The sequence below is a fragment of the Myotis nattereri genome (assembly GCF_964212035.1).
Source record: "Myotis nattereri genome assembly, chromosome: 16".
Taxonomy (NCBI): domain Eukaryota; kingdom Metazoa; phylum Chordata; class Mammalia; order Chiroptera; family Vespertilionidae; genus Myotis; species Myotis nattereri.
The window spans coordinates 4663312-4688975 of NC_138091.1; the positions used below are offsets into that span (position 1 = coordinate 4663312).

Genomic DNA, 25664 nt, shown 5'->3' on the forward strand with positions numbered 1-25664 from the left:
ACAAGGTGCTGCTTACAAACGGGCATCTCTTTACACTAAAAGTAGAATTTACCTCATCAGTATTTCCTTGCACCCATTTCTTCATAGCTTGTGAGAACATGGATCCTAGTAAACAAAAGCCAAAGATGAATGTAGATTTCATGCATAATTTGACATTAAAAATGCTGTTAAGTACAAGCTACTTCCAGACATGGTGGACATCCTTTTTTTTTTTTTTTTTTTTTTTTTTGGTACAATCTTCTCTAAAACATTAAGGAATACTATTATTGACAGAAACTGATTATGATGTCTCCATAATAGAGTATTTAACTGTCAAACATCATGCTTTGAAAAACCTTTGAAAACCTGTTTCTGAGTTCTGGATTTTTCTTCTATTTGATACAAGAAACTTTCATGTGGTGTTAGATTTGCAGCAAGCTAAAAGAGCAAAAGCAAGCCATGGCTTAGATTTAATTCTGGGTAAGAATCTAGGAGCTATAATCTACTTGTTATGTAAGCAAACCTTCCCGAGCAACTACTATACAAAAGGGCTTCAAGTGTAGATTATGCTGCTTGCTACATGCTGTATAAATTAGCTGAGGAAGTGGAGTTTTAAATAGTCATCCTCTGTCCAAGTCATAGTACACCTCAACTTCCTAGTAGACACACAAGCCTATCTCCAACTGTACTCAGATGCTGAAAAATCACCAAGGCAGTAGGTTGGCCTCTATCTCCATGAATGAAATGCACAGCTTACCCTTTCATTAATACAAATAGGTTCAACTCCTAACTTTGCCTTAAACCAAGTGGTTGGTAGATTATTTCTTAGGCAAGGTGCAGATTAATTCAAGGACTGGGACAGAACTATACATAGCATTCATGAACAATACAAAACCTGATTCTTTGCCCTTAATGATTTGTATTTCTAGCTAAAAGTTTGAATACTGTGTAGTTAAATTTTACGGTCAAGCAGAGTCAGCAGAGCCACAACATCACAAGCTCTGCCTGGCGTCTCAGATGGCTGTCACTTACCCACTGCATCCTCTCTTCAGGCTCACCCGCAGTCGCACTGTTGACAAGCTCCTACTTGCTAACACTCTCCCCTTTACTTATACTCCCCCACCTCTGACTCTCCTCTGCGTATTCCCTCCTCTTTAACCTGGGCTTCTCCAGGATCCCATTCCCAGCCTTCTTTTCTCCCTCTTTGCTCGGTGGGGCATCTCATTGCCTCCTGTGTGTCTACCTTCCTTCAAAATGCAGTAACTAAAACTGGTCCTTAGGTTTCAAACCCATGCTTACAAATTCTCCTAAATGCATCCCAAACTTAACATGTTCTCATCTGTCTCCCACCTACTTTTTCTCATCCTCCACCTCAGAAATTAACTTAATCCTCTATTGAAAATTAACATAATTGTTCATCCAGGGAACCCATGTTTAAAAACTCAACCTACCTCTCATTTACTCTCCATATGAAGTCTGTCACCAAATTCTACCTTAAATGCAGTCTCTTAAATTCCACCCTGGAAGTCTTATAAATCTGACCTTCTTTCTAATTCCTGCTACTACTATCTACCTTCAAATCCTCTTTTTTTTCTATCTACATTATTAGGTAAACCCACTACCTGACTGGTTTCTCTAATACCAGTCTCTCCTCAACTCCAATTCATTCCTATACTACTACTAGAAAAATGTATCTAGTCAGTATTCTGCTTAGAAATCCCTGATGCCTATATGACAGGAATCGGGTTTCTCAATATGACATGAAAGGGCTTTCACAATACAGTGGGGCCTTGACTTACGAGTTTAATTCCTTCCGAGACCGAGCTCATTAAGGAGCTCATTAACTCAAATTATCAACTCAATGCAAAAAATCGGCCCAGAGACCGCTGGTGTCTCAAAAAACTCGTTAGTCGGGACACTCGTAAGTCAAGGCCCCACTGTATAAGACAGCTTCCTCTCCCACCATTGCATCCAACACCAAGAACAGCCACTCCAGGGACCACATGTTCACAATATCCTTTAGAATTCCTTCCTGATACACTTTCACATTTCAAAGTACCTTGCTTGCCCCACAAGCAAAGTTGTCATACTCTCAGAAGCCTCCGAGATACACCCTTCTCAAACTCAACCCTGTCCTCTGTGCTCTATTATCAGGGTTTCAAACCCAAACTGGCCAGGCCAGTGTTGCTCAATGGTTGAGCATCGATCCAGGAAGCAAGAGGTCACCAGTTCAATTTCTGTTCTATTCCAGGTCAGGGCACATGCCCCAGTTTGGGGCTTGATACCCAGTAGGGGGCGTGCAGGAGGCAGCCGATCTATGAAGTTTCTCTTTTATGGATCTTTCTATCCCTCTCCCATCCTCTCTCTAAAAAGTCAATTAAAAAATATTTTTTAAAAAACAAACTGCAAATTGAACCTACAGACTGGCAAATAATGAACACTCTTTGCAGTAGCCCTCAGCAAAGAAGGAGAAGAAGGGAGAAGGGGAGCCAAATTGCAAACTGTTGTCAAAATGGTATTCTGAACCAAAGCTGGAGTTGCGGAGAAACCAAGATGGCGGCATAGGTAAACACTGGAGATTGCTGCCTCGCACAACCACTTCAAAAATACAACTAAAAGACAAAACCGACATCATCCAGAACCACAGGAAGGCTGGCTGAGTGGAAATTCTAGAACTACAAGGAAAGAGAAAAGCATACCGAGACTCAGAGGAGGAGCGGAAGTAAAATACAGAGGTACAAAGGCACATGCGGAGAGGGTTGGCGGCTGTGGACACGGTTGTCTTTTTCAATCGGGAGGGAGTCTCAAGCTCTGAGCTCCAGTTCTGGGCGAGTCTCTGGGGACCCAGACTCATATGGGAGAAGCGGGACTGTCTGGCATCAGTCGGACCTTGAGGGCAGCTTTCTCACGGGGGTGCTTGCAGCGATTGCTGGGACACTGAGAAGCAGGGCCTCTGAGGGCAGGACTGAGAGAAGCCATAACTGCTCCCTTCGCCCTGTTGATCACCTGGGACACCGCCCCGCCCAAGCCACAGAGGCTTTTGCATAGGAAAGCCCTGGCCCTTTGCAATCTGATAATTACCTAACAAACTGCAGCTGGCCCAAGGCCCCAGGGCAACTTACATTGAGTCACAGCTGGCTCCTGCTGGATAGCCTCAGGTAGAGGCTAGATTAGCACCTCCTTAGAGATCCAGGAGCCAGTGTGCCCGGTGGTCAGAGTGGGACCATCCAGATTGCAGCTCCTCGGATCCATAAAGGACACACTCAGGGGGCAGACTCGGTGAGCACCAAAGCCCCATTGAAGCAAGTCTTGCCCGGAGGGGTGTTCTCCAGCACAGAAGTTCTCCCACTGCAGACACAGCTGATTCTCACAGCCAATTGGCCTGGAGGTCAATCCCTCCCAGTGATACCTACAACAATCAAGGCTTAACTACAACAAGACTGTGCACAAAGACTACAAGGAGGTGCACCAAGAGTGTCCTCCTCAGGTAATTGGGGAGGCTGAGCCACTGGGCCCTTTAGGACACCTAGCACACAAAGCCACTTTGTCAACACAGCGAAGCATAAAAAAATGCGGAGACAAAGAAACAGTACACAAATGACAGAAATGGAGGAAATCAAACTACTGGATATAGAATTCAAAACCACACTTTTAAGGTTTTTCAAGAATTTTCTAGAAACCGCCGATAAACTTAATGAGACCCTCAAGAAATCTAATGAGACCCTCGAGGTTGTGATAAAGGATCAACTAGAAATTAAGCATATACTGACTGAAATAAAGAATATTATACAGACCCCCAACAGCAGACTAGAGGATCCCAAGAATCAAGTCAAAGATTTGAAATATGAAGAAGCAAAAAACACCCAACCAGAAAAGCAAAATGAAAAAAGAATCCAAAAATATGAAGATAGTGTAAGGAGCCTCTGGGACAGCTTCAAGCGTACCAACATCCGAATTATAGGGGTGCCAGAAGAAGAGAGAGAGCAAGATATTGAAAACCTATTTGAAGAAATAATGACAGAAAACTTCCCCTACCTGGTGAAAGAAATAGACTTACAAGTCCAGGAAGCACAGAAAACCCCAAACAAAAGGAATCCAAAGAGGACCACACCAAGACACATCATCATTAAAATGCCAAGAGCAAAAGACAAAGAGAGAATCTTAAAAGCAGCAAGAGAAAGAAACTCAGTTACCTACAAGGGAATACCCATACGACTGTCAGCTGATTTCTCAACAGAAACTTTGAAGGCCAGAAGGGAGTGGCAAGAAATATTCAAAGTGATGAATACCAAGAACCTACAACCAAGATTACTTTATCCAGCAAGGCTATCATTCAGAATTGAAGGTCAGATAAAGAGCTTCACAGATAAGAAAAAGCTAAAGGAGTTCATCACCACCAAACCAGTATTATATGAAATGCTGAAAGGTATCCTTTAAGAAGAGGAAGAAGAAGAAAAAGGTAAAGATACAAACTATGAACAACAAATACACATCTATCAACAAGTAAATCTAAAAATCAAGTGAATAAATAATCTGATGAACAGAATAAACTGGTGATTATAATAGAATCAGGGGCATAGAAAAGCAGTGAACTGACTATTCTTGGGGGGGGAAAGGGGTGTGGGGGATGCAGGAAGAGACTGGACAAAAATCGTGCACCTATGGATGAGGACAGTGGGGCGGGGGGTGGGGGGGTGGGAAACAGGTGGAGGGGAGCTATGGGGGGAAAAAGAGGAACAACTGTAATAATCTGAACAATAAAGATTTAATTTAAAAAAAGAAAAGAAAAACAAAAACAAAGAAAACAAAACAAAGCTGGAGTTGCTTTTAATCTGCTATGTGATCCCTAACAAGTTACAATTTCCCTCACTCTCGACTTCTTCGTATATAGATTAAGGAGGTGGTATCCACAGATGTATCATCTAAGATTTGCATGAGCTTGAAAAATGGTAAGAAATCTCTACTGTATTGGGGTCTGAGAAGGGAGAGTGTGGCTCTGTGAATATTCTCAGAATAAGAACGTAATCTGAATAAGAAATATTAGTATCCACGTCAGTTTTAAAAATGATTTTTAAATTAAATAATTAAAATAAATATGAGAGAAAATCTCTCCCAACTCTTCTAGATTAATTAATCCAATCAACAAATATGTAATGAGTGCCTACCATGTATGTACAAGGGTTAATTTTTGAATCAGGGAATATAGTGTCAAATATGATAGACAAAATCCCTACTTTCAGAAAGGTAATATTCTAGTCATGAAAGAGAAAGAGACTATAAAACAAGTATGCAAGAAATGAGCAAGACAGCTTCAGCGCTCTCCCTCTCGGGAGCATGTGGCACCTTTCCTTGCCCCTCCTTTTTCAAACCCTTCTCTCTCCTATGCTCCAAGGGCCCTTTGTTTGCCCCTGTAACTTGTTTCCTGAACCCATTTCTTCTACAATTCACTTCTTCTATCTCTGCGACTTTCTAAATAAACTTTCTCTTATAAAAATAAGTTCAGACAGTGACTAAGAAAATGAAGAAGTGGTATGTGAATTGTCTGAACGATTTAGTTCATTTGGGCTGGGGAGTCCTCTCTGAAGGAAGAATACTGAGATGAGAAGGATCCAGGCGTTGTGAAAGCCATGGAAGGACTTTCATGGCCAAGAAACAGCTATGTGGAGGCCCTAACAGGGAAAGGACTTCAGAGAAAGCTTAGTCAGTGAAAGGAAGAGTGATGAAAGGTAGACAGGGGATACTGGTAGGTTACAGCAAAGAGTTGCTAGGAAGCCATGGGGGAAGAGATGGGTGGGTGATTAAGCAGCAAAACATGCCGGTTAAGAAAATTCAAAAAGGAAAAGGCTATAATGAAAAGTAAAAGGTACCTTCCTCTCCTCATGCTATATTTTGAGTGTATTCTTTTAAAAATACCATACACAACATCACCTAGAATCTAGGTCCTAGATGCACTATAACCAAATCATCAAGACCTAAGTACAACTACGAGTTTACAAGAAATACAGGAGAGAAAGGAATAAACTAAATAATGCAACAACAACAAAAAATCCAGAAGGTTAGGCATTTTATAGGAAAACTAGCGTGACAGACTTAGCAGTCAAGGTCACAAAAAAATGGGAGTAAACTAGATTAAAATAAACCGACATTACTGGTACATCCTCTTGTTTATACCTTTGGCATCTACAGTGTCTGCACAAAGGAATCATTTAAGTGCCTTCTGAGTCAATTCACTGAATCTGCAGGCTCCTACATTACATACTTTACTTGCCCCCCAAAAACCACAACACATCACTTAAAGAGACATCTAAACAACTAAAGGAAGCACCAGGCATAAAGACTTATTTCGTCAACTGCAGACATGTCTATTCATTGTTCTACATAGGCATGTCTCAAATTAATAATGCAAGTAACTCAATGGATAGGCTTGCTGTTGGAGATACAATTCTGTTGCCTCTACCTTCAAATATAACCCAAATTTGGCCATTCTTCCACTACCGAATCCACCACCATCACCATGCCTTATGTAGACAATAAGTAGGGCAGCAACATTCCCTACTTCTCCTCTTAAACTCCTACACTCTACTTTCCAAACATCTGTTAGAACCGCCCCTTTAAAACATAAATCACATCATGGCTCTGCCCTGCTCGAACTTGCAATATGTCCCCTGCACTTTAAAGTCCCCACCATGGTTTGTGGTAACCCCCCAACCTCATTTGTCTTCTGTCGCCTATCCTTTTCCTCACTCCTCTTCAGGATAAGGGTCCTGGAGTAAAGGCTTAATATTAAGTATAAAAACAGCACAAACCTTTTGATTTCTTTACATCAGGTTCAGGCTCAGATTCTCGGATGAACTGCCCCACATCACTGACTCTTCCAAATGTCATCTTCCTATGTAAGTATGAGAAGAATATAATTTCTAACAATTAACTTTAAATTAAAAAGAAAAAAATCAATTTTAAGTATCTCATGTTATTCCAAGTGATGCTTATTTTAAATAGAAAGCAAAATAAACTTAATTCAACGCAATTTTATTCAAAATCCTAAAAAGGTTTATGAAACATGCCGAGTTAACAGTTAATTCACATTTCTAAAATTCAAAGAGAAGAGAAAAGGCACAAGAATAGCCAAGGGAACTTTGTAAAAGAAGAGATAAAAAGGTAGGACAAAATGTCTCATAAATTACTAGTATATTACTATGCTATAAAGCTATAGTAAAAAAGCAAAATTAAAAGTCAAAGCACACAGTAAAAGGTCTTATTTTTAAGAGATTACTACTAACCCATCTATATACATAAAGAGCTAGGGGCCGTCACCTCCGAAACAACCGAATGGACGACCGAACAGGCTGCGTGGGGCAACCAGGACGGCAAGGGGGTTATGAGGGACGACCAAACGACTGAGCAGCAGGCTGCGTGGGATGACCAGGCCGGCAGGGGGGTTGCTGAGGGACGACCAAATGACTGAACAGCAGGCTGTGTGGGGTGATCAGGCTGGCAGGGGGGCTAGTGAGGGACAACCAAATGACTGAACAGCAGGCTGCATGGGGCGACCAGGCCGGCAGTGGGGGCAGTGAAAGGCAACCAGGCCGGCAGAGGGGGCACTTGGGGCACTTGGGGGCAACCAGGCCAGCAGGGGGAGCAGTTAGGGGCAATCAGGTCGGCAGGCAGAGGTGGTTAGGGGTGATCAGGCTGGCAGGGGTCCAATTAGGGGACAGGCAAGTGAGCAGTTAAAAGCCAGCGGTCCTGGATTGTGAGAGGGATGTCCAACTGCCTAAACCGGCAGTTGAACATCTCCCAAGGGGTCCCGGATTGGAGAGGGTGCAGGCTGGGCTGAGGGCCCCCGCACCCCCCGCACGAATTTTGTGCCCCAGGCCTCTAGTAATTAATATTCATAAACATACAGAATCCCAACAAGTCATTATGAAATCATCCAACAGCCCAGCTGGTGTGGCTCATGGTTGAGCATCGACTGAAGTTTGATTCCCGGTTGGGGCAGATTGTGGGCTAGATCCCCAGTAGGGGGCATGCAGGAGGCAGCCGATCAATGATTCTCTCTCATCATTGGTGTTTCTATCTTTCTCTCCCTCTCCCATCCTTTCTGAAATCAATAAAAATGTATTTCAAAAAAATCACCCAACAGAAAAATGTGAAAATGAGATAAAGAGTCAATGCACAGAAGAAACACCCCAACAACCAACAAACATACCAAAAGAAGCTCTATCGCCCTGACCAGTTTGGCTCAGTGGATAGAGTGTCGGACTGCGGATTAAAAGGTCCCAGGTTCAATTCCGGTCAAGGGCATGTACCTTGGTTGCTGGCACAACCCCAGTGGAGAGTGTGCAGGAGGCAGCTGATCGATGTATCTCTCTCATCGATGTTTCTAACTCTCTATCCCTCTCCCTTCCTCTCTGTAAAAAATCAATTAAAATATATTAAAAAGAAAAAGAAGAAGCTCTATCTCATGAGCAATAATACAAGATTGGTAAAAAAATGTAAAGTTTGATATTATTTAGCGTTGATGAAGATGTGGGGAAAATTAGTACCTTTATTAATGACTGATAAAAATGTAAAATGTACAGGTACTTTTAATGGTAAATTAGTAAGATCTATTAAAATTTCACATCTGCTTTTTGTTACAAGTAAGTATATAAAAGGAAGTGCTTTGCTATACTGGGTATAAACGTGAAAAATAAAAACAACTGAAACAATATCAAAATGACCAAATAGTGGCACAACACATTATGTGGAATATTTTGTCACAGTTATAAGCTATAATTAAGATTACATGTAGAAACTATGACACAGTTAAAATGAGGTAACTCTATAAAACTCACTATGAATGAAAGCGCAAGATACATACAGTGTAATATTAACTACATAAAAATAAGCAAACAAAAAAAATACACTATAACAATGAGTAGGAAGAAGAGAAAATAAGGATAGGTGTGTGATCAAAGAGACATTAGCCTTATCTACCAATTAATTTTTATAAGACACTAGAGGCCTGACGCATGAAATTCGTGCAAGAGTAGGCCTTCGCAGCCACGGCGGCTGCCTGAATCCCTCCCTTGCAGCCACGGCAGCTGCCTCGGTCTGGCAGCTTCATCCGGAAGGTCGTCCAGTCTAATTAGCATATTATGCTTTTATTATTACAGATTACTATATTTGTACTTAAAAGTTAATTCAAAAAAGAAAAACAGATTTTATGATGTCTCTATATTATCTCCTTTCAGGCAAAGTGGATCTTATTTTAGAGACAGCCTCCCAATAAGTCATCACTTCATATATAAGCTTCACTATCCCAACTGCTATAATTTGTTTGCCTTGATAGAAATTTCAGAAAGCTACTGAAATCATAAAATTAAAACAAACACTGGAAACTATCTTTAAAGATGGGAGAAAAATTATTTCTACTTATGACCATTTTATTAATTAGAAAAAAAAGAGAACTCATGGGCCTGGACAACAGTGAACAGTGTGGTGATTGCAGGGGTGGGAGGTGGAGGTGGAAGAGGGCATAGAGGGGATAAATGGTGATGGAAAAGAATGAAAGTTAAAAATAAAATAAAATTCACAAAAAAATTATATTTTACACACAAAAACACCTATGAAAGCAAAACATCTTGCAATTGATACTTTCTTAAGCAAGGTTTTAAACAAATGAGCCAACCATTCCTTAAGAATAGATATCTTTGGAAATTAACTCATCTAGGCTTATTGTCCACCATTTCCTAAAAGAAGAAATAAAGATTACTACAATCTTGACACAACTGAGGTGTGCTTTCCAAAACCAATGTGATCCAAGGACCTTTCACTTACCTCAAGTACCTTTCAGACTCCTTCGTCTCCCAACTATCATTGTTACTTTCAGATAAAAACAATTAAACATGTTGAAATCCCTTTTTTATGGCACTGCTAGGCCTGGGGTTGGGGTGGAGTAATGAAGCCTTTGCACAGGCTTATGTGTTAATCAAGCCATCTTTAGGGAAGAGGACTGACTTTATGATTTGATCTGTGGTAAAGTTTAGTAAGTGGCATATCCTATGAATCACTATCTTTTTGTTGTAGAATGAAATAAACAACCAAGTTAATTGTTAATTCTAAAATACAAAGGAACAATTTTATTCCATTTTCTGAGTATTAGTTATACAGTCCATATAAATGATATTGGCATCTTTGTACTGTACTTTTCTTTTTGCTTTTAAGACAGAAATTTTGAAATCGCTAACATATGAATCAAATGAAATATGGACGAGACAGCCCAAAACATACCACACAAACATCACACCTAATCAATATCGCCTACGGTGATGGAATCATGATGTAATATTTGTGGAGTGCTTACTGATACCAGGCCATGTACTAAATTCTTTTATGTGTGATCTCATTTAATACCCTCAATAACCCAATGAAGTAGTAATATTATCCTCACTTTATAGATGAAAAACAAACACAAACAGATGAAGTAGCTTGGCAATAAGTGGCTGGGACAAGACTAAAACCCAGGAAGTCATTCCTAAGCCTTCACTCTTACCATGTTCCACTGTATATTATATGTAAACGTTCTGGGCGCATAATAATAGATTAAAATAGTTTAGATTAAAATGCAAAAAGATGCAAAATTTAATATACTTGATAAAATTCTAGACATGTGCCAAGCTTACCCTGCATACGTCCGTTGATATAAAGATTCTGGATCCAGACTTGCAGCATCCACAATTATTGCTTCATCAAAATTTTTCAGAATTTTAACACTAGCTTTTTTCATACTGGACTACAACAGAAATTGTAAAATTAGTGGTATATTATTTAGGAATCAAATCACTCCTGGGTTTGGAATATGACAGATTGGTACAAATCTTCAGTGTTTGAAATATATGTAATTTTCATTCAACCCATCATTACTGTGATGAAACAGCAATGATTCTGAAATGTAACACCAATATATAACTACAGAGGGAGTGCAATATTAAAATGCACACCATATGCATTCACATGCCAAATGTTTTTCTCAAGTTCCTACAAATGTGCTGCCTTATAGCATTATGTTCCCATTGGTGCAAAACTCCCATCCACCCATGCATATGCATCTTGACTAATACATGTGAAGCTCAACTTTTACAAGATAAGCCTGAATGCTTTTGATTCTCAGTGAGGCCATGTGACAGGAGAGAAGCTGAAGTTAACTTTCTAAATTAACCAGTTAAATAAGTGTAATAAGTTCCCCTCCACCATTCTATGTCCCCACTCCTAACTCCCACATAAAAAGCAAGTCAAAATGGATAGACCTATGAAATACAGAGCCATGGTTTGACCCAGAAATTCCACTTCTAAAAATTCAATTACAGATGCACATGCAAAATGACTTATATACAAGATTATTCACTGCAGCATTGTTTAAAATAACAAAAGACAGAAACACGCCTAATATCCACAACTAAGGTGTAGGTTAAATTAATAAAATAAATAATTGAACAGATACTTATACACATTCTTTGGGGGTGAAGGTGAGGAAAGAGCTCTTTTTTTGTAGCCAAAAGGGCACAGAATTAAAAAGAAAAGAGCCCCAGCCGGTTTGGCTCGGTGGATAAAGAGCCAGCCCTCTGATTGAAAGGGTCCTTGGTTCGATTCTAGTCAAGGGCACGTACTTTTTTTTTTTTTTTAAATATATTTTATTGATTTTACAGTGAGGAAGGGAGAGGGATAGAGAGTTAGAAACACTGATGAGAGAGAAACATCGATCAGCTGCCTCCTGCACACCGCCCACTGGGGATGTGCCCACAACCAAGGTACATGCCCTTGACTGGAATCGAACCTGGGACCCTTCAGTCCGCAGGCTGATGCTCTATCCACTGAGCCAAACCAGTCAGGGCAAGGGCATGTACTTTAGTTGCAGGTTCCTCGGCCCTGGTCAGGGTGTGTGTAGGAGGCAACCAATCAATGTGTCTCTCTCACATTGATGTTTCTGTCTCCTCTCTTCCTAAAATATCAATGAAAAAATATCCTGGGATAAGGATTAGCAGCAACAACAGAAAAATAAAATAAGAAAAGAGGCATCAGAATAAAGGAGAGGAATACTTCTATGAGGCCACTGTTACTCAGATTCCCAAACCAGACCAATCTCTGGAGTTTAGACCCAAAATCCTCAATAAAATACTAGCAAATCAAATCCAGAAACATACGGAAATAATTATACACCACAACCAAGTGGGATTTATCCCAGGAATGCAAGCTTGGTTTAATAACTGGTAATCAATTAACGTTTCAAGAGTAAAAACCAAAAGCCTGAATAATCATCTCGGCTAATACAGAAAGAGCATTTGACAAAACCCAACATACTTTCCTTTTTTTAAAAAAATCTTCACCTGAGGCCTTAGCTGGGTTGGCTCAGTGGATAGAGCGCCGGTCTGCAGACTGAAGGGTCTGGGGTTCGATTCCACTCAAGGGCACATGCCCGGGTTGTGGGCTCAATCCCTAGTATGGGGCATACAGGAGGCAACCGATCAATGATTCTCTCATATCATTGATGTTTCTATCTCTCTTTCCCTCTCCCTTCCTCCCTGAAATCAATAAAAAAATATTAAAAAAAAAATCTTTACCTGAGGATATTTTTCCATTGATTTTTAGAGAGAGTGGAAGGGAGGGGGCAATGTGAGAGACACATGGACTGGCTGCCTCCTGCACACACCCAAACAAGGCCGGGACCGAACCTGCAACCAAGTTATGAGTCTTTGACCAGAATTAAACCTGGGTCCCTTCAGTCTGTGGGCCAACACTCTATCCACTGGGTCAAACTGTCTAGGGCTCAACATACTTCCTTGATAAAAGAACATTCAACAAATTAGGAATAGTAGAGTACTTCCTCAGCTTCATAAAGAGCATTTATTTATGAAAAACCCACTCTGAACATCTTACTATATGATAAAAAACTGAAAGCTTTCCTCCTGGAAGTTCCAGCCGGAGCAATTAGGCAAGAAAAGGAAATAATAGGCACCCAAAGTGGATAGAAAGAAAACTTTCTATTCACAAATGATGTGATCTTATATACAGAAAATCCTAAATAATTCACAAGAAAACTATTAGAGCTAACATGAACTTAGTAAAGTTGAAGGTAGATGACACACAAAAAGCAGTTATAGTGCTATGTATTATCAATGATGAATCAAAAAATGAGATTAGCCTAGCTGGTGGGCGCAGTGGTTAGAGCACTAGCCTGAACACTGAAGGGTTGAGGGTTTGATTCCTAGTTGAGGGCATGTACCAGGGTTTCAGGTTTGATCCCCAGCCCCACAGTTGGGGCACATGCAGGAGGCAATCAACCAATGTGTCTCTCTGACATTAATGTCTCTCTCCCTCCCTCCCTTTCACTCTCTCTAACAAGCAATGAAGAAAATTCCTCAGGTCAGGATTAAAAAAAGAAAGAAAAAGAAGTAGTACAAAATGGCAGTCACAAAATAGTCATGGGAATGTAAAGTACAGCATAGGGAATATAGTCGATAATACTGCAATAACTCTGTACAGTACTAGGTGGGCACTTGAAATATCAGGGAGATCACTTTGTAAAGTATATGATTGTCTAAACCACTCCGCTGTACACCTGAAACTAATATAAAATAATATTGACGTAAACTGTACTTGAAACATTAAATAAAAACCAACCCTATTTGTAATAGCATCAAAAAGAAAAAAATTCTTAGGAATAAACTGATCGAAGAAGGTATACAACTTATACACTGAAAACTATAAATGTTGCTGAAAGGAATTAAGGACAGCCTAAATTAGACAGAATGTCATTCCATATTCATGGACTGGAAGACTTACAATTGTTGAGATGACAATAGTCCCAAAGCAATCTACAGATTCAGTGTAATCCTGATCAAAATGGAAAAGCTGATTCCAAAATTTACATTTGAAATTGCAAGAAGCTCAGAATAACCAAAACAATCTTACAAATGATAAAAACGAAGTTGAAGGACAAATACTTCCCGATTTCAAAACTTACAAAGCCACTGTAATCAAAACATATAGTACTGGCAAAGGGGTAGACATATAGGTAGGTTGATAGAGTAGAAATGAGAGTCCAGAAATACACTCATGTATCTAGTTGAAATGACTTTCGACAAGGATGCTAAAACCATTCAATAGTGAAAGAATAGTTTTTTTTCAATAAATGATGCTGGGAAAACTGGATATCCACATGCAAAAGAATAAAGTTGGACCCCACCTCACATAATATGTAAAACTAACTCAAAATGGATCAGAGGCCTAAAACTTAGAAGAAAACATAAGTGGCCATGGGAAGTGACTGCTCAAAGGGCAGGAGGTTTCCATTTGGGATGATAAAAAAAGTCTGGAACCAGATAGTGGTGATGACTGCATAACACTGTGAACATTCAAAATGTCACTGAATGGCTAAGTTATGTTAAATGAATTTTACCGCAACAAAAAAAATTACTTGCATTTCTATACACTTATAATATGAATATGAAATTAATAAAATTCCCTTTATAATAGCATCAAAAAAATAAAATATTTAGGAATGCATTTTTAAAAATACAAAACTTACACTTGAAAAGTACAAAATATTGTTGAAAGAAATTAAAAAAGATATGAGTAAGTGAAAAGAAATCCATGTTCATGGACCAAAATATTTAATATTGGTAAGATGGCAATACCCCAAATTAATCTATGGAGTCAATACAACCTCGATCAGAATCCTGACTGGCTTCTTCATAGAAATGGACAAACTGATCCTAAAATTCAAATGGAAACAGGAGGATTCCAAATAGTCAAAGCAATCTTGAAAAAGAAGAAGTTGGAGGAATTTCACTTCCTGATTTCAAAAGCTATTACAAAGCAACAGTAATCAAGGCAGAATTAAACAGTTATCAACAAATTCAGCAATTCTATTCCTATGTATGTACACAAGAGAAATGAAAACATATATCCATACAAAAACTTGTACAGTAGTGTATATATCCTATCTAATAATAGACAAACATGGTAATTAACCGTACCTCCAACACACTTCCCATTGGCTAATCAGCAGGATATACAAATTAACTGCCAACCAAGATGGCGGCCAGCAGCCATGCAGCTGAAGCGAACAGGAGGCTTGCTTGTTCCAGCCCCTCCTGCCGCTGCCGGCCCCTGAGCTGCACTCTAAGAAACAATGTTGCAATTATAGAAGCTAAACAAACCCCAGGAACCTGCTTTCAGCCAGCCGGGCCTCAGAGCTGGAGCTGCAACAGTGTTTCAATTATAGAAGCCAAACAAACCCAGATACCTGCTTTCAGCAGCCGAGGTCTCAGAGCTGGAGCCGAGCCTCAGAGCTAAAGCCGGCTCTCAGTTCCAGTGACAGCCATAGAAGGTAAATAAATCCCAGAATTTAAAAAAACACACAAAACAACGAAGAGGTTGGGAGCTTTAGTCACCTGCCAGCCTAAAAACGGCCCTCAGCCCCTCACCCAGACTGGCCAGGCACCCCAGTGGGGACCCCCACCCTGAAGGGGGTGTGACCAGCTGCAAACAGCCATCATCCCCTCATCCAGGCTGACCAGGCACCCAAGCGGGACCCCCACCCTGATCTGGGACATCCTTCAGGGCAAACCAGCCGGCCCCCACCCGTGCACCAGGCCTCTATCCTATAGAGTAAAAGGGTAATATGCAAACTGACCCTAACAGCAGAAAGACTGGGAATGACTGGTCACTATGACACACACTGACCACCAGGGGGCAGACACTCAATGCAGGAGCTGCCCTCTGGTGGTCAGTGTGCTCTCACAGCGGGGAGCTCTGCTCAGCCACAAGCCAGGCTGATGGCTGCCAGTACAGCGGTGGTGGTGGGAGCCTCTCCTGCCTCCTCAGCAGCGCTAAGGATGTCCGACTGCAGCTTAGGCCTGCTCTCCACTGGCAAGTGGACATCCCCCGAGGGCTGCCAGGCTGCCAGAGGGATGTCTGATTGCCATCTTAGGCCCATTCCCCCGGGGAGCGGGCCTAAGCCAGCAGGTGGTCATCCCCTGAGGGGTCCCAGACTGCGAGAGGGCACAGGCCAGGCTGAGGGCCCCCCCCGCCTGTCGAGTGCATAAATTTTTGTGCACCGGGCCTCTAGTCTACACTAATAAAAGAGAAAAATGGTAATTGGCATACGACGCTACCCTTTTCATTGGCTAATCAGGGCTATATGCAAATTAACTGCCAACTAAGATTGGCAGTTAACTGCCAACAAGATGGCGGTTAATTTGCATATGTAGGCACAATGCAGGGAGGCGAAAGGGAAAGCAGGAAGAAGCCCCCTGCCACTGACAGTGATCGGAAACCCAGGCGGGAGCTAAGAGCTGGGGGGCAGGGCAAAGGCGGCCCTGGGGCCGCCTTTGCCCTGCCCCCTAGCCATGATCGGAGAATCAGGCGCCTTTTCCACCCTGGCCAGTGATAGCAGGAAGTAGGGGTGGAGCCAGCGATGGGAGCTGGGCACGGTCGAAGCTGGCAGTCCCGGGAGCTAGGGGTCCCTTGCCTGGGCCTAAAGCGAAGCCCACGATCGCGGGGCCGCTGCAGCTGCGGGTCCCCGCTGCCCGGGCCGGACGCCTCAGCCAGAGGCGTCCTGCAGGGGCAGGGGCGGAGCCCGCGCGATCGCGGTGCCCCCGCTGCCACTGCAGGGCCCTGTTGCCCGGGCCGGACGCCTAGGCCAGAGGCGTTAGGCCTGGGCAGGGGCGGAGCCTGCAACCGCGGGGAGCTGGGGGTCCCCTGCCCAGGCCTGACACCTCTGCCGGAGGCCTCAGGCCTGGTCATGGGGCCGATCCGGTGATTGGTGATCGGAGGGTGATGAGGATCAACTCCTCTGGCTGAGGCATCAGGCCTGGGTGGGGGGTGGAGCCGGGGATTGGAGGGATATGATGGTCCCCTTGCCCAGGCCTGAAGCCTGGGTCAGAGGCATCAGGCTTGGGCGGGGGGTGGAACAAGCGATCAGTGGGAGATGGGGGTCCCCTACCCAGGCATGATTCCTGGGCCAGAGGCCTCAGGCCTGGGCCGGGGTCAGAGCCAGTGATCGGGGGGAGATGGGGGTCCCCTGTCCAAGCCTGACACCTCTGGCGGAGGCGTCAGGCCTGGGCAAGGGGCCGATCAGGCGATCGGAGGGTGATGGGGGTCTACGCCTCTGGCCGAGGCATCAGGCCTGGGCAAGGAGCAGAGCCAGCAATCGGAGGGGTCTGGGGGTCCCCTGCCCAGGCCTGACGCCTAGGCCAGAGGTATCAGGGCTGGGCAAGGGGCCGATCCTGCGATTGGAGGGTGATGGGGGTCAACGCCTGAGGGCTCCCAGTATGTGAGAGGGGGCAGGCTGGGCTGAGGGACACCCCCCCCCCATACACACACCCAGTGCACGAATTTTGTGCACCGGGCCCCTAGTATATATATATAAAAGCCTAAGCAACCATATGACTGGACGACTGGCCAGTAGCTATGATGCACACTGACCACCAGGGGGCAGACGCTCAATGCAGGAGCTGCCCCCTGGTGGTCAGTGCACACTCACAGCCAACCTCCTATGCCCCCCCGCCGGCTGGCTGGTTGGCCCCGATCGCCATCCAGGCCAAGGAACCCACCTGTGCATGAATTCGTGCACCAGGCCTCTAGTTATTCATAATAGCCAAAGGTAGAAACAACCCAAATGTTCATCAACTGATGGATAAACAAAATGTGGCTGTGTCTGCTTGATGGACTATAGTATGATTTAGCCATAATAAGGAATACATTTTTTTACAAACTTAATAGGGTTAAACCTTTAAAATATTATGCTAAGAAAAAACCCACATTATGCTAAGTAAAAGAAGCTAGTCACAAAAGACCACATGTCATTTGGGTCCATTTATATGAAATATCCAGAATAAGCAAATCAATGGCACAGAAAGCAGAGTGGCAGTAGCCTGCAGAAATGGGAGATTTGGAGGGTGACAGTTTAAGGATACAAGGTTTTTTCCAGGGTGAAAACCATGTTCTAAAATGGATTGTGGTGACAGTTAAGCAAGTCTGTGAATATACTAAACGCCACAGAATTATACAATTTAAATGGGTGAATTGTATGGTATATGAATTATATCTTAATAAATCTGTACACACAAAAAAAGAAAAATAAGACACACAGTTATAAAATGACAAGAACAGATCACACTAACCTAGGCCCGCGGTCGGCAAACTGCGGCTCGCGAGCCACATGTGGCTCTTTGTCCCCTTGAGTGTGGCTCTTCCACAAAATACCACCTGCGGGTGCGCACATACAGTGCGATTGAAACTTCGTGGCCCATGCGCAGAAGTCGGTATTTTATGGAAGAGCCACACTCAAGGGGCCAAAGAGCCGCATGTGGCTCGCGAGCCGCAGTTTGCCGACCACTGACCTAGGCCATCAAAAGCTGGATTGTAACCACCCTTGAAGGGGGAGGCTAGTGACTGGAAGGGGATATAAGAGAGTTTCTGACAATGATCAAGTCCTGTTTCTTGATCTGGATGCTGGCTATATGGGTAGTTCTGTCTATGAGAAGTCTTGAAGCTGTATATAGTTATGATAATGGCAAGTTTTCTGTATGTATATTATAAATGTAAAAATATATTTTACAGTTAGCACCTAGGTCTTTAAAGTGCCTAAAAGCCAAAACATTCCATCCAGCCTGTATGAAAAACCAAGTGGCAAACACATGCAGCAGATTTGCTCCAAGGTAACCTTAAGAGCAGGGAAATGTACAAGGAGAGCCTGTTGATAGCATTAAAATAGTTCTGTTTTATAAATTAAGAAAATTTGTCCAAGGCCCAGTATCAAAAGAGATGAGAAAATAATTATGCTATATTACTAAACTTATGGTGAAAAACACTAGACAGGGAATATAGTTCTGGCTCTCCCACTTGCTGTGTGACTTCAATAAAAGCAGTTAACTTAATACCTCTTTAGATCTCTTCTCTTGAGGATAGACGACTTCCTGTGATTTTGGGGAGACTCAGGTAAGGTCTGATATATTAGAGCACTCCAAAACCAAACCAAAGATTAGGAAAGATACAATTTGGAGGGTGACAGTTTGAAAATAAATTATTTAACAATATATACAAATTGTATATATTGAATTGTATATAATTCAAATGAAATCAAAAGCTCTTCAGTGAAATACAACAATAAGAAATCTAACAGTTCACTCAATTATTCTATAAAATGTATCCCAAACAATTGCATAAAGAACTCTTCAGAGGCTATAAATGTATATTTTGTGATTATTGAAAGGAACAGCTAGTGTCAAGCAAGAAAATGGCCTGAGTGAAACAGCATGATACCTTATAATATAATATACACAAGTACTTTGATTAGAATATATAGTAAGGAGGCTAATTTTATTTCACCTTTGTTTCTTCAACAACTTAAAACTTACAAATGGGATCTGTTACTGGTATTTAAAGGAAAGGATGTGTACACCTTTCTTTTTCATGGCAGAGGCAAATCGGTGAATACCTGAGATGCTGAGCTGTCAGAACCACCTTGGTGAGAGTCGTCAGGAGCACCAACAGAGCCGTGAGCAGTCAGTGAAACATTCCCTCCCAGAAATTCATCTCCTCGAACCGAATGGATGAGATCATTCAAATATTTATAATACAGATTGCTGGACAGAAAGCCAGGCAAAAACACCTGAAAGAGAGGACAAGCATTATTTTAAATGCTGAAATCAAATACAAATGAAATTCTATTTTTAAAACAAAATTTCACAAATGACTTTACTTCTCCTTTTTACACTCCAAGTAATATCCCTTTATACAGAGTTTACACTGTAACTAAAATTACAACATGTATAATTCATATTTTTTTCCACAAAAAAATCCCACTTTACTATGAAACTATTACATAGAATAGATATTTAGATTTCTTGGTGACCAGAAAATTGTCTAGGGAGTGAATATATATTGAAACTAGATTTTTCTGGTTTGCTATAAATATTAAAATCTTTGTGCATATATTGATTTTTTTTTAAATATATTTTATTGAGTTTTTACAGAGAGGAAGGGAGAGAGATAGAGAGTCAGAAACATCGATGAGAGAGAAACATCGATCAGCTGCCTCCTGCACATCCCCTACTGGGGATGTGCCCGCAACCCAGGTACATGCCCTTGACCGGAATCGAACCCGGAACCCTTCAGTCCGCAGGCCGACGCTCTATCCACTGAGCCAAACCGGTTTCGGCCATATATTGATTTTTTACTTTTGAACTGATTTCCTTATGATAAATTACTAGGAGTATGATTACTGAATTAAATAGTATGAACATTTTAGCTTTAATATATATGGGCAATTTACTCTTCAGAAGGATGTTGTCAACTTGTTCCACTAGCAATATATCAAGGTATCTGTTTTTTTAAAAATGATTTTAAGTTAAAAAAAAAAAAAGAAAAACAGAGGAAGGAAGAGGGAGAAAGAGAGAAACATTGATGTGGGGGAGAAACAATGATCGGCTGCCTCCCACAAGCAGCCCTACTTGGGATCAAACTCAAAACTTGGGCATGTGGCCTGAACAGAATCAAACCAGAGGCCTTTCGATGCACAGGATGATGCTTAACCAACTCAGCCACCCTGGCCAGGGCAAGGTATCTGTTTTGACACAGGCTATCAAACACCAGGTTGTGGTTATTTTTTCTTTTCTTTTCTTTTCTTTTCTTCTCTTCTTTCTTTCTTTAACCTTTAATTTAATTTTAATCCTCACCTGAGGATATGTTTCCATTGATTTTCAAAGAGAGAGGGAAAGACAGATAGAAACATCAATGTGAGAAAAACAGGGCCCAGGCCGGGAGTAGCCTGCAACAAAGGTATGTGCCCTTCACCAGAATCTAACCCTGCACCCTTCAGTCCACAGGCTCACACACTATCCACTGAGCCAAACTGGCTAGGGCCAGGTGGTGTTTTTCAAATTATTGTTAAATAAATGTCTAATAACTATGGGTGTTTTTATTTGCATTTAAAAATTAAGAAAGATGCTGAATAAATTCCCATGCTTATTACTGGCTGTTGCTATTATCAACTTTTCCTTCACAGCACTTAGCACAGTTGTAAACATTTGTCTGTGTGTAGTTGTGCTTTTTTTTTAGACAGAGCCCTGGGAGGGCAGAAACCAGGTTTCTTTTGTCTACCACCCTAACACCAACAGCCAGCACAGAACTACACAAAGCACTGGCGAATGACTCATCTCTGCCTTTTTTCCATTTATCTACTTGATTCATTAAATTAGCTTAAGTTCTTTACATACACATACATATTTAGTAAGAAATTTTTTTAGATTTTGTTTTTCTCTTTTTTTTAAAGGGGAGAATGATGATTTTCATTTTTATTTTCTTTTAATATATTTTATTGATTTTTTACAGAGAGGAAGGGAGAAGAATAGAGAGTTAGAAACATAGATGAGAGAGAAACATTGATCAGCTGCCTCCTGCACACTCCCTACTGGGGATGTGCCTGCAACCAAGGTACATGCCCTTGACTGAAATCGAACCTGGGACCCTTAAGTCTGCAGGCTGACGCTCTATCCACTGAGCCAAACCAGTTAGGGCCTCTCTCTCTTTTTTAAATGTAATACAGACCCGAAACTTTTCCTTTAAGATCAGGAAGATTATAATTTAAACATGGAAAAATTATTTTCCCAGGGCAATAGCTGATACTCTATTCAGTTTATCACTAGCTTTTCAATGATTTGATTTTTATATTGAACTCTTCCCTATCCCGGAATTCCGCTCTTACGTGGGTACTATATAACAGTGCGTACTTAACCCCTTCCCCTAGATACACATGACATATGTAGCAACCTAACTTCATGGGCTTCTCCTGGGATTTGCAATTCCTGGTAAAAGCTGCTCCAGTTATTGGAAGAATAAACCGTTCACAAATTCTAATACTTCACTGTTAATAAGCTACTACTAATGCCCTAATTAGTGATCATGATACTACACAAAACTAATGCTCCAACCCTGTTAAGGGATATTGGTGAAATATTTGGATCATTCCTAAGCTAACTTTGCCCAATACTGCTCTCTAATTAATAAGCACTTTATTCATATACACCTTACCTCATTTTTATCCTCAAAATAACTTTAAGGTAAATTTCTATTACCCATAACATTCCCATTTCACAGATGAGGCAAATGGCATCAAAGAACTTCATTAACTGCCTGAAGCTACTTAGCCTGTAAAGATTAAGATTAATACACTCCAAGTCAGATTCAAAGACTCTGCTCTTAATCGCTATCTGCACTACTGCACTTTTCCACTGTCCTGTTGCATATCGTTTTTCCCATGCTCTATTTTCTGGGTTCCAACAGTAAAAACTTCTGATAGGTTAATACTTTTGATGTTCTTGGTTACCTTCTCCATGGTTGTCCAGGCCTGACGTAATGGAGTTGTAAAACAGTTGGGGAGTGGCCCACCTTCCCTGCAGATATTAGATTCAATTTCTAATCTTACAATATCATCAAATCCAAGAGGATGTGTGGCCTGCAGGGAGAAGTACCTATGATAGAAAGACAGCCAAAGTAAAACCAAATTCCAAAGCAAATACAAGCAACTTCTGACGCCTACACCAGAGAATCTTCTGAAGGTACTTGATTCAACCTGCAGACCTAGCACTATCATGGCCTGCTGCAACTGTTCCCCCCATTCCCCAAAGATCTCTGAGTCAACTTGCTACCTCCCTATCTGCTTTTCATCATACTAACTTCTTGTTTAAGATTTTCAAGGACCAGGCTACAACTAAGGTAAAGAAAACAATCAGTCACGCATATTTAATGGGAACCTATTCTCTGTTCAGCAACTCATAGAAAGAAATGGATTGAAAGAGGGTAAAACACTGTCATTTCTTCTAGAAACAGCAGAAAAAAATCCCTACACAGGATTCAATGAGAACACACCATTGTAACTAGGAGGCATACATAATTTACATATAGGAATTCAAACCAAATAGTACTGAGGGTAAAGTGGATGTATTTGATGTATTTGGATAGAATAATAGGACTTGCTGGTGGTCTGGTATACAAGCGAAAAGTAGTAATCAATATTCTCAAAGACTTGTTTTTAAATCTTCCCCTGAGAATACTTTTCCCATTGATTTTCAGACAGAGTGGTGGAAGGGAAGGGAAGGGAAGGGAAGGGAAGGGAAGGGAAGGGAAGGGAAGGGAAGGGAAGGGAGGGGAGAGAGAGAGAGAGAGAGAGAGAGAGAGAGAGAGAGAGAGAGATGAGAGATGAGAGATGAGAGATGAGAGATGAGAGAGACACATTGGCTGCCTCCCCATGTGCCCTGAGTGGGGCCGGGGATTGAACCCTTTGGGCTAAGGACTGACACTAACCACTGAGCAACTGGCCAGGGCTCAAAGATTTTCTTTTAATCCTCACCTGAGGATATTTTTTCCATTGATGTTTTGAGGGTGGAAGGGAGAGGGAGAGACAGAGAGAGACACTGATATGAGAGAGACACATCAACTGGCTGCCTCCCATATGCCCCCAACCTGCAACCGAGATACATGCCCTTGACCGGAATTGAACCTGGGACCCTTCAGTCCCAGGCCGACACTCTATCCGCTGAGCAAAACCGGATAGGGCCAGAGCCTTTTGTAAAATCCTCACCCAAGGATATGTTTTTATTGATTTTCAGAGAGAAAGAAAGGCAGGGGGAGGGGCTGGGGGTGTGTGAGAGAGAAACACCAATCTGCTGCCTCTCACACACGCCCTGATTGGGGATGGAACCTGCAACCTAGGTAAGTGCCCTACCAGGAACTGAACCCTCAACCTTTTGGTGTGCAGGACGACGCTCCAACAAACTGAGCCAATAACTCAAAGATTTTTAACTTAACAGGACATAATGCAACTGGTGTTTTGGTAAGCTGATTATAAAGTGGATACTAAATAAAAGCATTGAAGGAGAAAAACATATATAGGGTATCCCAAAAGAATGTACACACACACTTTGAATAATTATAAAGGTAGTGTTTATTAAAATACATTTCATTTGCAAAATTGAGCTACCAGCTGTTCAAGTGAGTACACTTTTTTGGGGAACACCTTATTATGTTCCCTTCCAAGCATTCTAGAGAGTCTAACTCCTGTCTATAATACAAATACAGAAAGACTGATGAGGCATGATTACGATGATGCATAAATAAGATATAAACCAAACAAATTGGGACTGTAAAGTCAAATTTGGCCCAACAAACTTGCCAAAATGACAGTGCAGCGGGATACGAACCAGTAAGCTTCATTTAGAAATGGCTCCTAGAGTGAGAATGGGATCCAGTGGGTCTCTGCTCCATGAGGGACTGCGTCCCAGCCAGTGCTTGCTAGTGCACTCTCCCGCTCCAGCATACAGAAAACGCTTCTTTTTGTTATCAGTGTTTTCTTAACAAAAAGTGAGTCTTTCGTCTTATAACAAGTTCATAAATATTCCTCCATGATTTGAATTTGGGGCACGCCAGACTAAGCTTCTAAATGTAAACACCTGCCATTTCTATGACCATGTAACAGTTCCCTACATAGTATTTTCCACAAATATACTAAAACTAGAGGCCTGGTGCACAAAAATTTGTGCACTTGGGGGGGCAGGGGGGTCCCTCAGCTCGGCCTATGCCCTCTCGCAGTCTGGGACCCCTCGGGAGATAACGACCTGCTGGCTTAGGCCTGCTCCCGGGTGGTAGAGGGCAGGCCCAATCCCTAGGTGCAGCCCTTGGTCGGGTTCAGAGCAGGGCTGATTGGGGAGCTGGGGCGCCGCCCCCTGTCATGCACAGAGCAGGGCGGATCGGGAGGTTGCGATGCCACCCTCAGTCATGCTCAGGGTAGGGCTGATTGGGGGGTTGGGGCACTGCACCCTGTCACACTCAAGGCAGGGTCGATGGGGAGGTTGCGGCGCCACCCCGTTACGCACAGAGCAGGGCCCATCAGGGGGGTTGGGGCTCCATACCCTGTCACGCACAGAGCAGGGTCAATCAGGGGGTTGGGGAGCTCCCCCCTGTCACTCACAGAGCAGGGCCGATCAGGGGGTTGAGGAGCTCCCCCGTCACTCACAGAGTAGGGCCGATAGGGGAGTTGGGGCACCACCCCGTCACACACAGAGCAGGGCGGATCAGGGGGTTGGGGCGCCACTCTCTATCACCCACAGAGCAGGGCTGATCAGGGGGTTGGGGCGCCGCCACTCTCACACTCAGGGCAGGGCCGATGGGGAGGTTATGGCTCTACCCCGTCACACACAGAGCAGGGCCCGTGGGGGGGGGGGGGAGTTGGGGTGCCGCACCCTGTCACACACAGAGCCGCAGGGCGATCAGGGGGTTGGGGAGCTCCCCCCTAACAGGCACAGAGCAGGGCTGATAGGGAGGTTGTGGCCCCGCCCCCTGTCACACACAGAGCTGCAGGGTGATCAGGGGGTTTGGGCGCTGTCCCCTGTCACGCTGATCCCGGTGCCGGGAGGCATATTACCCTTTTACTATATAGGATAGAGGCCTGGTGCACGGGTGGGTGCCGGCTGGTTTGCCCTGAAGGGTGTCCTGGATCAGGGTGGGGGTCCCCACTGGGTTGCCTGGCCAGCCTGGGTGAGGGGATGATGGCTGTTTGCAGCTGGTCACACACCCTTCAGGGTGGGGGTCCCCACTGGGGTGCCTGGCCAGTCTGGGTGAGGGGCTGAGGGTTGTTTTCAGGC

At 42.8% G+C, this 25664-nt stretch overlaps 1 protein-coding gene across 4 annotated transcripts in view; it reads right to left on the reverse strand.

Moving 5' to 3' along the window:
- AKAP10 (A-kinase anchoring protein 10) overlaps positions 1-25664 on the reverse strand; it is a 104097-nt gene that overhangs the window by 20716 nt on the left and 57717 nt on the right. For 3 of the 4 annotated variants that reach the window (XM_081110791.1, XM_081110792.1, XM_081110790.1), the window contains 5 exons: positions 22352-22496; positions 19463-19636; positions 10644-10753; positions 6786-6868; positions 53-105 (listed from right to left, as the gene is read on the reverse strand). In XM_081110791.1, the coding sequence (XP_080966917.1) occupies positions 53-105; positions 6786-6868; positions 10644-10753; positions 19463-19636; positions 22352-22496 (565 nt within the window). The remainder of the gene's footprint in view (positions 1-52; positions 106-6785; positions 6869-10643; positions 10754-19462; positions 19637-22351; positions 22497-25664) is intronic. The other variant, XR_013997026.1, reaches the window with a different exon arrangement.